The sequence below is a fragment of the Nelumbo lutea genome, chromosome 1, assembly GCF_056320005.1.
Source record: "Nelumbo lutea isolate HS-2025 chromosome 1, American lotus-T2T, whole genome shotgun sequence".
In the NCBI taxonomy this organism is placed as follows: Eukaryota; Viridiplantae; Streptophyta; class Magnoliopsida; order Proteales; family Nelumbonaceae; genus Nelumbo; species Nelumbo lutea.
In genome coordinates, this window is record NC_142684.1 from 171,977,945 (window position 1) to 171,991,142 (window position 13,198).

Below are 13,198 nucleotides of genomic sequence, written 5' to 3' on the forward strand. Positions count from 1 at the left end.
ACACCTATTCAGAAAGGTTTGGAGAGGTGATTATCAAACTTTAGGAGAGCGTTTCAGCAACAAAAAATTAAGGGTAGGTTTCAGTAATTTACCCTAATAATAAAAAAACATTTGCCATACAAAACCTGGTTGCCACTTGCCAAATCATAGGCCCGGGATATTCTTTTCTTTGAGCCTTAAGAACGTCAACTTGCTTAGCATACAATATAGTAGAGTCTTGCTCAACAACAACAACAGTCGAATAGTTATTGTGCAATAACATAAGTTTTTTTTTTTTTTCTTTTTGTTATTGCACAAATTTGCCTCAATTTAGGAGTGCAAATATAAATAGACTTGGTTTGAAAGGAGTACAAATACAGATATCTAGAGTGTAAGTACATGCAAAATACAAGGTTTTGCACTCTATATGTTTGCATTTGTACTCTTCCCAAACTGAACCTATGCCTTGTATTTTGTTAGCTCGGATCAGATAGGCAGAATGTTGTAAGCACGTTTAATGAACACTTGAAAAATTTTGACACCCACTCTTGAAAAATATTAAAACCCATTTTTTATAATTTTTAAAATACTTATAAATGGTTCATTTAATATACTTATGTTGTGCCTACTAGATCCCATCCCACCCGAAAAGCACAGCATGGATGACAGTGGAATGTTGCCATGCATAGAGGACTTAAAGGAATCTTTATAGGACAGGATCCATCCATTTGCACCCCTACTCATATTTGATAGATTTATACTTCAAAAACCCAACTTCAAATTAATGGACCGAAATGGAGCAACTCCATCTCTCCGCGAACTGCTTGAAAGTCCATTGAAGCCTTTGAGGCGAAGCTCTGGACATTTCATCGTTTGCCTCTTCAAAACTAGTCTCTCTCTCAAACCCTCTTTCAAACGTTTGCTATCTGACATCACCATCAACAAAATGGTCGTCAACTTTTTATTATTGCCCTGTTTTTTGGAGGGTGGGTCAAGGTTGCAGACGTGGGTATATTTCATTCCATCTTCAACATTGGCGATGCTTATGGCATGGCCACTTCTCCATCTACACCTTCCATTATCCATCGCACCTAGCACCCAGGGGTTGATCCTTGATCTAGATTCACATAAGACATAGGTTCTTCTGTGGTTGAGATCCGTTGGGCTTTTATTTAACACGGCAAAGGACGTCCGTCAGATTGCCCTACCACCTCTTCATTGGCCAACAAAACTTGTGCCACTGTGCGGGCAGAACTATCGAAACCACCCCGAATCAATGCATCAAGTGGCTTAATACGCAGCCTCTGGATTTTGTTATCATAACACAACCTCTGCTTCAGAAATAACAGAATTGACTCACTTTGGAGGCAAATGGTAGGAATTTCATATAGGTCATTTAGCCTCCGGGCCCTAGAACCAACCAGCCTGGGTAAGGATCGGTTCTAATAATTTGAAACCAAATTCCATCCTATAACAAATTAAATTGAATAGGATCGGTTCAAGAATGATTCGATATTTATTCAAAATAAAATCTGCCCATTTGCTCACCCCTGGGCTCAAAGGAAGGTAAGAAAAAAAACCGAGGTGATCCCCACATGTCCAAAAGCAAATATCTTGTTAATCCAAACTATCACAAACGACCATCCCCAAAAGGAACAATTCCTATATTAGCCTTATTAACCACCTCATTAGCAAAAAGGAGAGGACAAAATGCACTAATAGTCTATTAGCGCTGCTAACCCAGCCCATCAACAGCTGTCACCTCTCCAAAAATAAAAATACAACTGTTCTAACTCTCAACGAAATAATTAAATCAAAAGTTCAAAACCTTGATGTTTTAATAATTTAATATGGCCACACTAAATTAGATGAAGTGACTTTTGATAGGGCCGCTGCATTACATGTAAGGCTATAATTTTCGGTTTAGGCGCTGAGCTCCCATTAAAGCCCAAGCCCTTTTATCCACCACATCATTGCATTGATAAGGAGAGGGGTAGATTCTCTTTCCGAAATCCCTTTTCGTTAACTGTATCTTTACATATGTTCCTAGAGATAGGAATACTATGGTATGAGTTAGCATCTAGGATTAGATTATCTGAGAACAGTCGATTGGAATTTCATGATGTACCTCCGGACTGGATGAGAGAATTATTTTGCACTCATCCTCTTCCAGAGAAGCTTTGTTGTCTCTCATTAAAGTTTTTTTTATTTTTTTTGGATTTGTCGATCAAAAAAAAGGAGAGGGGCATAAATTACTACAAAAAGATCCGCCACATTTAACAAGAGTTAGGATGTTAAAGATAGGGTGTTTTTCAGATAAATGTTTAATTGAAAAATGTTTATTATTTTTATTGTTTGGTTGGACATTTCAAGTAATACTCTATAAATCTATCTTTCACCTCAGCATATAATGGTTCAGATAAACGTTTCATTTCAACAAATCGTTGATGTGTTGGGAGAAATTAGAATTTGAAGTTTCACCTAATGCCTCATGTAAAAAAATCCAAGTGCTTTTTTTTTTTTAATGTTTATTTGATTATATTGAAACTAAACAGTGCTTTTATGCACAATAAATGCCAACACCAAAGTGCTGCTGAAATGATAATGTTTTTCTAATAAATGCCCACAAAACCAATCATAACCGACGCATACTGTAAAGCACATATGGAGTGCAATTCATTTGTACAAAACACGAATTGGATGGCATAAGTTTGGGTTAATTGGTGATCGATGAATGAAAGACGAATTGCCTGTGATTGTCCCACAATGAGACAAAGATAAATTGCCTGTGATTGTGGTTCAGAAAGGCCTTGTGGGTCTGACAAGTCGATTAACAAAAACATAATTAATAATAACGGTAAATTGCCAAAACATCACCTGAAATTTTTGACCATTGTTAAAACTTATCATAAATTTTGGTAATTTCAATCACATTCCCTGAATTTTTTGATATAGTTGCAAGTAGACCGCTGTTGTTAGAATCCTCTTAAAGGAGGTATGAAAATGTCCAAAATATTCATGCAATTACTAATGATGCATGATTTGGTGCTCCCTATTGGTGGACAGCTCGGATGTCGAACTCAGTAGATCGCCTGGTCGAGTTGAGAGAGAGAGAGGGAGAGAGTCCGGATTGCTTTACCCGTTGTGGATACTCTGATGCTTAAGTCAGCGAACTAGGAATGTGATTGCAATAATGTAAGAGAACTAGAGTGCTTGAGAGATAAATCACATGTACCTTATGAGGTTGGAGGTGAGGCCTTTATACAGGCGGGCTGCTGTGAGCCTCATGAAACGCGTCTAGAATCTCTAGCCCATTTAGTTCAGAGGTGGTTTCACACCTAGAGATGGACTCCATACAAGTAGGTAATCTCTATCCAATCCCTTCCGAAATGGGTAGGGTGATAACCAGTTCTTCCAACGTGGCGTCGTGATCCCAAGTAATTTGAAGGCGATTGACCACTTAAGGGGGAGGTTGCTAGGCACGTCACGCAAGTTGCTAACTAGGGCCAGAGCAGTTCGGTGGAAGCAGGTCGCCTCTTACACTGACCTGAGGTCCTACCTAGCTGTTTGCAGTTCGGCCTATCGGGGTAGTGCCGAGGTCATTAATGCAATTGCGAAGTATTCAAAGTAGTCTGGTTACGTGGTGTCAAGGTATCACCCAATTGTTTGCGATGCCACGTGTCATGATGTCATGGGAGGACCAAATTACTCCTCATCAATTACTACTGAGGCTGATTTCTAAAGAGAAAAAACAATACAAACTTAATGAACAAAAAAAAAAAAGCAAAATTTAAAGTTGTAGCTTTACCCTTGAGTGATTGATATGAATGGCAAATTTAGAAAACAAAACAATTTTATAAGAGAGATTGAAATGGTTTGGGATAGCAATTCATATGAAGAAAAAAATTGGAAAATAAACATTTTGTCAAAAATAACTATGCGAGTATTTTAGACATTTTTATGACTCTTTTTAGAGGATTCTAATAGAGGGTTGCCACTTGCCAGATCATAGACCCGAGATATTCTTTTCTTTGAGCCTTAGGAATGTCAACTTGTCTAGCATACAATATAGTAGAGTCCCGCTCAACAGCAACAACAGTCGAATAGTTATTGTGCAATAACATAAGGTTTTTTTTTTTTTTTTGTTATTGCACAAATTTGGCTCAATTTGGAAGGAGTGCAAATATAAATAGACTTTGAAAAGAATACAAATACAGATATCTAGAGTGTAAGTACATGCAAAATACAAGGTTTTGCACTCTATATGTTTGCATTTGTACTCTTCCCAACTGAACCTATGCCTTGTATATTGTTATCTCCGATCAGATAGGCACAATGTTGTAAGCATGTTTAATGAACACTTGAAAAATTTTGACACCTGTCTCTTAAAATACCCTCACCCACCCTTAAAAAATATTAAAACCCACATTTTACAATTGTTAAAATATTTATCAATGATTCATTTAATGTACTTATGTTGTGCCTACTAGATCCGGTCCCACCCGAAAAACACAGCATGGATGACTTCCATTTGCACGCCTACTCATATTTGATAGATTTATACTTCAAAAACCCAACTTCAAATTGATTTTATGGACGTGGTATAAGAGAAGATCTTTATCATAAAGGAATCGATTCTCCATGTAGTTTATATGGCAATTATTGAACTCTTGTGCATCTTCTTTTCTGGTCTTGCTGGTCTTGCTCTACCTCAAGTTAGCACCCCTTTCTCAATTAAAGGCATTAAATGACAACAATATCCTTGTTAATTGTTTGGATGTGTCTAATATCTGGGTTAATGTAGTATTTTCACTTCTCTCAATTGGGCACAGGGTGACATTCAAAACATATTTGGCCCGTCTCAGGTTTGAGTCCATTCCTTGTCCCAATATTGAGAAACAAGACTCAGAAGTAAGCCGACCACAAGAAAATAAAGGAATTGCTAAACTGTGAGTCTGAAATCGACTAGACAAAAGTAACTTAGAAGCAGCATAGAAACCTTATTGGATTTTCACCCACACAGCAGAACTTGGTATTCCAGCATGCACAACGAATAAAAGATAGTATCCACTTGGTGCAATGGTAGCAGATGGAGGCCCATGGGCTTTCAATTGATACCTATGGGCTGAGATATGTGAAACATCAGCAACCCTTAGTACCACCAGTCTCTGGTTCATCGCCACTGAGTGCGTTGTGAAAGATGGTGCCACAATCGTCACAGATAACGCAGTTGCACTTTGATACTCCTGCACTGTGAAATCAACCGTTAAGAGCTCGCCATACTTCAAAACCTCGCCGGCGGCCACAATCGTCGGCCGGGTTTCCGCATGTTCTCGTGCTAAATATGGTGGTGAGAAGGATTCTAAGCTAAGGTCCGTTGGGTACTCTGCGCCAGTGAATCTGTAGATCGGATGAGGGTTGCTTCCTCCGACTAAAATACGTCCGTCCGGTAACAACACTGCTGTTGAGTGGTATAGTCTTGGTGTGGGCGAAGGCTGCATAACTGAGAATCTCTGGTTATTAGCCGACTCATATGTCCGGTAAATAACCGGTTTAGTGACCGGATCCCTCGCATTTTCCCAACCGGCGGTACCATAGCAGGCGCCGTTAATGATTATCACATCACCGGTCGGTAGAAGCAACATATCGCCCATCACGCGTGCCATTGGCATCTCCTCCATTATCCATTTCGGGTCATGGTCGGTGACCTTCAGCCGTCCGCACGTCGAACATGCACGGATGAATCTACCGCGTCCCGCCTGTGAGAAAGAGCCAGCTGGTGCACCGCCACAGATCAAGACCTCAGCTGGAGTACCTGTACTGCTATTTTCATCGAAGAGCTGGAAGGGTAATAGGACTGACGAACCAGAGCTCGGATAATTCCGAGGCTCGCCGCCGGTGATCGGTGGGAACTCTCTAACTACGCGATTGTGGACATAATCAAACGATATAGATCTCGTGTTAGCAAATATGAACAAGTTCCCATCTGGTAACAAATGCAGGAATGGGTATAAGTTGTTCTCGTCGTTATCTCTCGTTTCTCTCAAAAAATTGAGCCAGAAAGCGTTTGATGAAGATCCCCGAGGATAGAACTCATAACTAAATTCTCTTCGCCCGCCAAGGATGATCACACGACCATCGGGTAGTATCTGATTGGTTGCATACCACCGTTTTGCGGAAAGATATCCCGGGGATTCAATCCAATCGCATTCATCGTTGTTGCATGGAGTTAGCTGGCGGATGGCGCGATCACCATCGTTGTATCCACCGGTTTGCAAGAGAGTACCGTCGGGAAGCAAGGCACCAGAGGAACACCAGGTGTCGGTCTGCACCATTAAGGGTCGGATAGTGTTAGTGGCGACGTCGTACAATAAAGAGTGGGCAGTGCAGTCAATCTTGAGAGCAGTGTCATTAGGATCAAAGCGGCATCGGCCGGGTGGAAGAGGGAGGTTGGATGGGCCGAAGTCAGTTCGGTCAAACATGACGACCTTGTTGCTATGGAGGAGCTGCATGTGCATGGCTGATAAGCCGATGTTAGTATGCAGCAGACGCCATTGTTGGTCGGTGTATTCTGTTGATGACATATTTCGACATCTCACCCGACTGAGAAAGACGATAAACCAGCAAGAGACAACAAAGAAGGTGATACCTTTCTTAATCACCATTGTTCAAGAGAGAAATTAGGGTGAGTTTGGAAGAGGGTTGTTGATCTTGTTGGTGAATGGGATTTAGTAATGAAATGGAGTACATGTGATGCTTATATATTAACATGTATATATTAAAATAGAGCTCATAACCTTTATTTCGTCAGAGATATATGTATGCCAGAAATTAGGGTGAGTTTTGGAGTGGCTCATTTGGTAGTTAGCTAGTTTCCAGCAGATATGCCAATTCAACGAGGGATTCAGGCGTATCACCAAATATCAAAAAAAAAAAAAAAAATCTGCCAAGAAAAAGCAGTATAGCCCAATTTTATTGGGGGTAGTAGCTTGGGTTTACAGCTATATTACAAGCAAAATCAAGTCTATGTAAGGAGATTTTGAGGGCAATGCCTTCATCATCGCTGAAGTTAGTAATTCATAGTTAATTTCATGGTTTTTTTTGAACGAAGGTTAGATCTATCATATAGATGGCCGAACCATGCTAGATGGTTTGGCAAAATTTAAAAAATTTTCTTGCAACCTTTTGGGAATCGTATTCTCAATATTAGAAAAACTGTATTTTTTTAAGGATCGTTCTTGCATCGAAACCACACTAATTCTGAAACCAAAAGGAAGTGAGAAGTATACCTAATACGGATTCCACATATGTAGCTCCCAAAGTGGTAGTCCACACCTAAAGTGAATCCCAAAACTAGCCTCCATTGAAGATGACGCATCTTGAGATGAAACTGGTTCAACAACGCAGTTTTAAGCAAAACTACAATCCAACAGATTGGATTGTACAAGGGAGGTGAGCACGAAATAATTTTGATATTTTCTTGCAAAAATCAGAAGCTGGAACTGATCAAGATCAATCATAAAGATGGAGAACGAATTAGGGTTTCTGGGGCGACAATAGCAGAGAAAAAGAGTTGATAGCAGAATGTGTAACTGGAGAAGTTCGATCTATCCTTTTATAAACCTTAAGTAGCACCACTCCTAATTCAATTAGTAGGTTCCTAAGCCAAATCTTTATTTGGATTTGGACTCTCTACGTGGATAAGACTTATCCTCTTATCCTAATGGGTGCTCCATACCCTTATCCAATTAATTATGGGCTTTAGGCCCATTAAGCAAGTGGCTCACGTTCCTAGGTAGTTGCTGGCCCATTTAAGTTCACTTTGTATAGCGTGGGACCCCAACAATGACGTTACATAAGCCCACATAGGTTCAGCCCAGCCTCTGTGAAAAGGCTTGGCCAAATTCTCTATCAAGTACAGTGAACCCCAGAATCCATCAGTATGAGTTCTTAATGGGCCCAACATTTACATTAAATAATCATTGAGTCCAGCCATCCTATGAAGACCCAAGGACAATGGACTTAAGTAAGATATAACCCATCAGGTATATATCCCTCAATGGTCTCTTACACTTAACCTCTCAGCCCATAATGATTAACCACTACTTGACAGGGAAAGACTCTCTGCTCGGATGGATCCCGGGAATTAAAACCTTTCGCAAATCCTTTTTCTTGAAACATTATATATATATATATATATATATATATATATATATATATATATATATATATATATAGATAGATAGATAGATAGATAGATAGAGAGAGAGAGAGAGAGAGAGAGAGAGGAGATCATATACATCAGTATGCATCAGGTCAAGTGTGCCAGTAGATCTTTCAGGCTTACCCGTAAATAGTTGTTTTGTCATCTTACCTTGAAGGCAAGATTCACAAGTTGGTAGATCTTCTATAGTTAGAAAATATCCAAAGGACCATCATTCACCAATCTTGTGATATCTATATGGATATGTTCAAGTTGGTAATGCCAAAGGCACGAGGGATTAATCGTATCACGTAATCTCTTCTTGGGGATAATTTCTTATGTAGTTTTGATTATGTTCATTTCCAAAAAAGGACGGAGGACATAGAGACCATTCTCAAGATTTCAATAGGTAAGGAATTTGTTATTCAATTTAATAGTAATTGTATCACTGAATAAAACAGGATAACCATCCTTACATAATTTGGAATCTGAAATCAAATTTCTTCTAAGTAACGACACATATAAACAATCTTTAAGAGTTATAATTCCTTCTTTGAAAAATAAATCTACAGTTCCTATAGTTGTACATGCAACTGTTACAGAAGTCCCCAAGTAAAGTGCCACATTGTCGTCATTCAGCCTTCTGCTTTCTTTGAACCCCTACAATGTATTACATGCACGAGTAGAAGCCCAAAAGTCAATACACTAGGATGCAGAAGTGACCAACATATTGGTCTCTATGACAAGAGATTCGAAATTACCTTCTTTGTTCTTGGATTCCAAATATTGAGGATAGTTCCTCTTCCTATATCCATTCTGTTTGTAGAAGTGACACTCGTATGATGATTTGTCTTTCTTTTGCCTTTTCGGCTTGCTCACTTTCTTCTGAGGTATTTTCGTGCACTTTCTCTTTCTTTTTTCCTAATTTGCCACTTTCAAAAAGCATGATTACTGGTTTGTCCTTTTTTATCAGTTCTTCAACCCTTTGCAACATATTGTTGAGTTCTTAAAGGCTAACATTTAGCTTTTTCATGTTGTAATTCATGACAAACTGATGGAATGATGGAGGTAAAGAGTTTAGGATGGCATCAATTTTGATGTCATCATGTAGCTAGGATCCAAGAGCCTTCAGTTCGTTAATATACCCCATCATCCGCATGGTGTGGTTATAGACCTGCTGGCTCTCGGCCATCCTAGTGGTCATCAATAGCTTGAGGACCTTCTGTCTACCAGAACAATTCTGCTCCTCATACATAGTCTTTAGACTACCCATAATATCTTTGTAGATTTTAATCTTATAAAATTGTCTCTAGATAAAGTTGTCTAAAGATGCTATGGCATAACATCAGGTAAGAGAGTTCTTTTCCTCCCACTCTTGATATTCCCTTCAAAATGCTTCAAAAGACATGTCACTCGGACGTTCTGAAGCTGGATTTTTGGCAACCTTGTCCAATCTCTCGGACGTAAGGACTAGATTAAGGTTACCGTAACTAGTCAACCTAGTTAGACCCCTTAAGTTTGTTGTCATCCACAATTTGGAGAATTGTCTATGCACCATTTTTGATAAAAGGCAATAGATATTAGTCCACGACCTAAAATTGTTTCATGTTATCTTACATAGAACAATATTTTATTTATGTTCTATTTCCATTTATTCATTTTCGAGATTTCCCTCCTATCTTAATGACAAGGACACGGTGTCTGTCCCTGAAAATGTGGGAAATCTCATAGGTGCCTAGAGCCAACTGTTTCAGCTGCAAAACCCCACCACTTTTTGTGAAGGATCAAGTATCCATCCATCCAATGAGCTTTCCCTTTGGCCTCCATCAGACAAGGTTCATTGCCATTTTAAGTTAAACCTTTTTGTCTGGTAAGTATTGACCCGTCATATCGTGGAGCTAAGGTACCGTGAAAGTCTTCTATTTTAGGATAGGGCTCTCCCAGCTCGGTCTATGATGTCCCTATCATCTCATGAAACAATCCAACCGGTTGGACCAGCAAAGTAGATAACCCAATTTTATGATGCATCTCCACCCACTGATTTAGCCCGTTTTCATGGTAATGATGGAAGGCCTTTAGAGAATCCATCATATGATATTCCCTATCTCATTGCACTTATGTTAATCCAGAGAGAATAAGTAAAATAGTTCCTAGGTCTGATTTAGGTCATACCAAAGTGGCTTCCATTGACTTTTATAAAGTCATATTCAAATGGGCCCAAATCAGGCTAGAGTTCCGTGAGGTTCCTCTTAGGGAGGAAGATGATCAAGGGGCCCATCAAAAACATATATCATGCAATGACATATGGGCATCATGGCAATTATGCACATTCAACCATGATGTTCAGAGAGAGCCACATACATCTAAACATGGGCCAATCACTTATAGCCCATGAACAAATCACATACAACACATCACAGGCACAAGCACAATCACAAATTGGTCCAATCAATCTAAAGGGTTGTAAAACCATAATTAATTTAAGTTAACACATAATCAGCCCATTAAAGGCCCATATATTATCCAATAGTTTTATCTTGGTATATGGCTAAACTGCAAAAAGCAGTTTGGCCCATATAGCGGTTATGATGAAATGGGCTGATGTTGCTTTAACTTAACAAAAATTGGATTTTCAAGAGTGGACCGAATTGGTCCATGTGATAGGCCATCAAACCCTTGTGCCATAACTGATTTTGAGCCACCAAAAACGTGACCCATGGGGCTGTGATCAGACCCCATCAAACTATTGGTTTGATTCAATCAATTTGGACCAAAATAGGTCAAATCGTCTTAGGGTTTGGTGTCCAAAACATGCAACAATTCACAATAATTTGATCTGAAATTTTAACAGTCGAAATTGAAAATCAATCACAACAAAATAAATATTAATCTAGCCCTACAAGTGTGATGGTCAGAATCTGATCCAAACAAACTACAAACCTGAAAAAACTATTAATCGTAGATTGCAGATTTTCTACAAAATCTTCCTTCTTCTCTGCGTGCTCCAGCAAGTCTTCCAATGTAAAAAAATAGAAAAAACTAATTTTCTATTTCTTACATTAGAATAAATCCTAATACATTTTTTTCTAAAAAGAAAAAAATATTTACAAACCAATAATCAAATAAATAATTCCTGGGTGCACAAATCTTGGCGCTAATAAACAATTCGATCTCCACCACACAGACAACCCAAGAGCCAAATAATTATAGCATAATATAATAAAATTAATTTCAGATCAAACCGCCCAAAATCTAAGAACCGATTTCTCATATTAGAGAACTGCAAACTGCACAAATCAACCACAATAGTTCTACTAATTTCAGTCCTGTTTTAGATCTGATTTATTTTGGTCTAAGATTGAACCTAGCTCTGATACCACTGAAGAAGGCTAGATCCATCATATAGAAGGCTGAACCATGCTAGATGGTTGTGCAAAATTTCAAAATTTTCTTGCAACCTTTCGGGAATCGCATTCATAGTTTTTAAAAAACTGCATTTTTCTAGGATCATTTTTGCACCAAAATTGGACCAGATTTTAAACCAAAAGGAAGAGAGAAGAATACTTGATACGATTTCCAAAAATGTAGCTCCTAAAGTGATAGTTCACACTCAAACTGAGTCCCAAAACTAGTTTCAACTGAAGATAGCACAACTTAAATTGAAGTTGGTTCAATAGCACAATTTTCTAATGTTTTCTTGCAAAAAAAAAAATCAAGACTGATGAAAATCAACCACACGGTGGAGAACGAACTAGGGTTTAATAAGCCTTCAGGAGCACATCTCCTAACCGAATTAGGAGATTCCTAATCCAAATATTTATTTGGATTTGGACTCTCTAATTGGATAAGACTTATCCTCATTTCCTAATGGGTGCTCTGTACCCTGATCCAAACCCATATTTGCCCAAGTCGCAAGGCTTCTTAAGCTATCATGTGACTACTTGATTAATCCAATTAATCATGGGCTTTAGGCCCATTAAGCAAGTGGCTCACGTTCCTAGGTAGTTAGTGGCCCATTTGGTACACTTTGTATGGCATGGGACCCCAACAATGACGTTACATAAGCTCATACAGGTTCAACCCAACCTTTGTGAAAAGGCCTGGATGAATTCACTATCAAGCACAGTGAACCCTTGAGTCCATCAGTATGGGCTCTTAATGGGCCCAACATTTAAATTAAATGATCATTGAGTCCAACCATCCCATAAAGGCTCGAGGATAATGGAATTAATTAAGATATAGCCCATTAGGTAAATAGCCGTAAATGGTCTCCTACACTTAACCTCTTAGTCCATAATGATCAAACACTACCTAATAGGAAATGACCTCTCCCCTGGCTACAAGGTGTAGTGTTACACTCTCTGCTCGGATGGATCTCGGGAATTAAAACATTTTGCAGACATTTTCTTAAAACACAATATATATAATCATATAAATATGTTTTGCAAAACAAATCTCAAACACGGTTGAAATCGATTGTCGATAGTTTTGGTTTCCATCAGAGAGAGTGCAGTCCCGATCATTCACTTTGTCTGACAAAGGGACTGATCTTGTCATTATGATCACCCACTTGAGTGAATTCCCAGACTGCCCCAACATACCTAGGTTTTGACCCCCAAAGGATCTCACTGGTTGGCATATCAAAGACAGCCCAATTTGACACCCAATACCATAATCGAGCCTAGGGGTTATGTGTAACTTTTCAGTTTTTCCCACCAGTCTCCAAGGTCCAGGGCATAACTAGAAAATGGTCAAATTTCAGTGTTTCAAACAAACACACACTACATGTGCTTTGGGTCCAACCCTAGCAGTTAAGACAAACTGCCCCAACCTTCTTGGCAACACATTAGTGTCAGCCTTTGCAGGATAAACTCCCCAAGTCTATCCAATGGATTAGAACATTCTAAACTAAAATGAGTCTCATAAGTGTTCAGATTAAGAGGTAATTACACAGAAACACACCAATCATAACATGAAACAATTATATACTTTTACTCATTTATAATAAATGTATTA

General features: G+C 38.8%; 1 protein-coding gene across 1 annotated transcript; it reads right to left on the reverse strand.

Annotated features, from left to right (window-relative positions):
• Positions 1-4,979: 4,979 nt before the first annotated feature.
• Positions 4,980-6,551, reverse strand: LOC148879208 (glyoxal oxidase-related protein). The gene has a single exon (XM_088966899.1). The coding sequence runs from the start codon at positions 6,495-6,497 to the stop codon at positions 4,980-4,982; it is 1,518 nt and encodes a 505-aa protein (XP_088823025.1). The 5' UTR covers positions 6,498-6,551.
• Between the last annotated feature and the right edge of the window lie 6,647 nt (positions 6,552-13,198).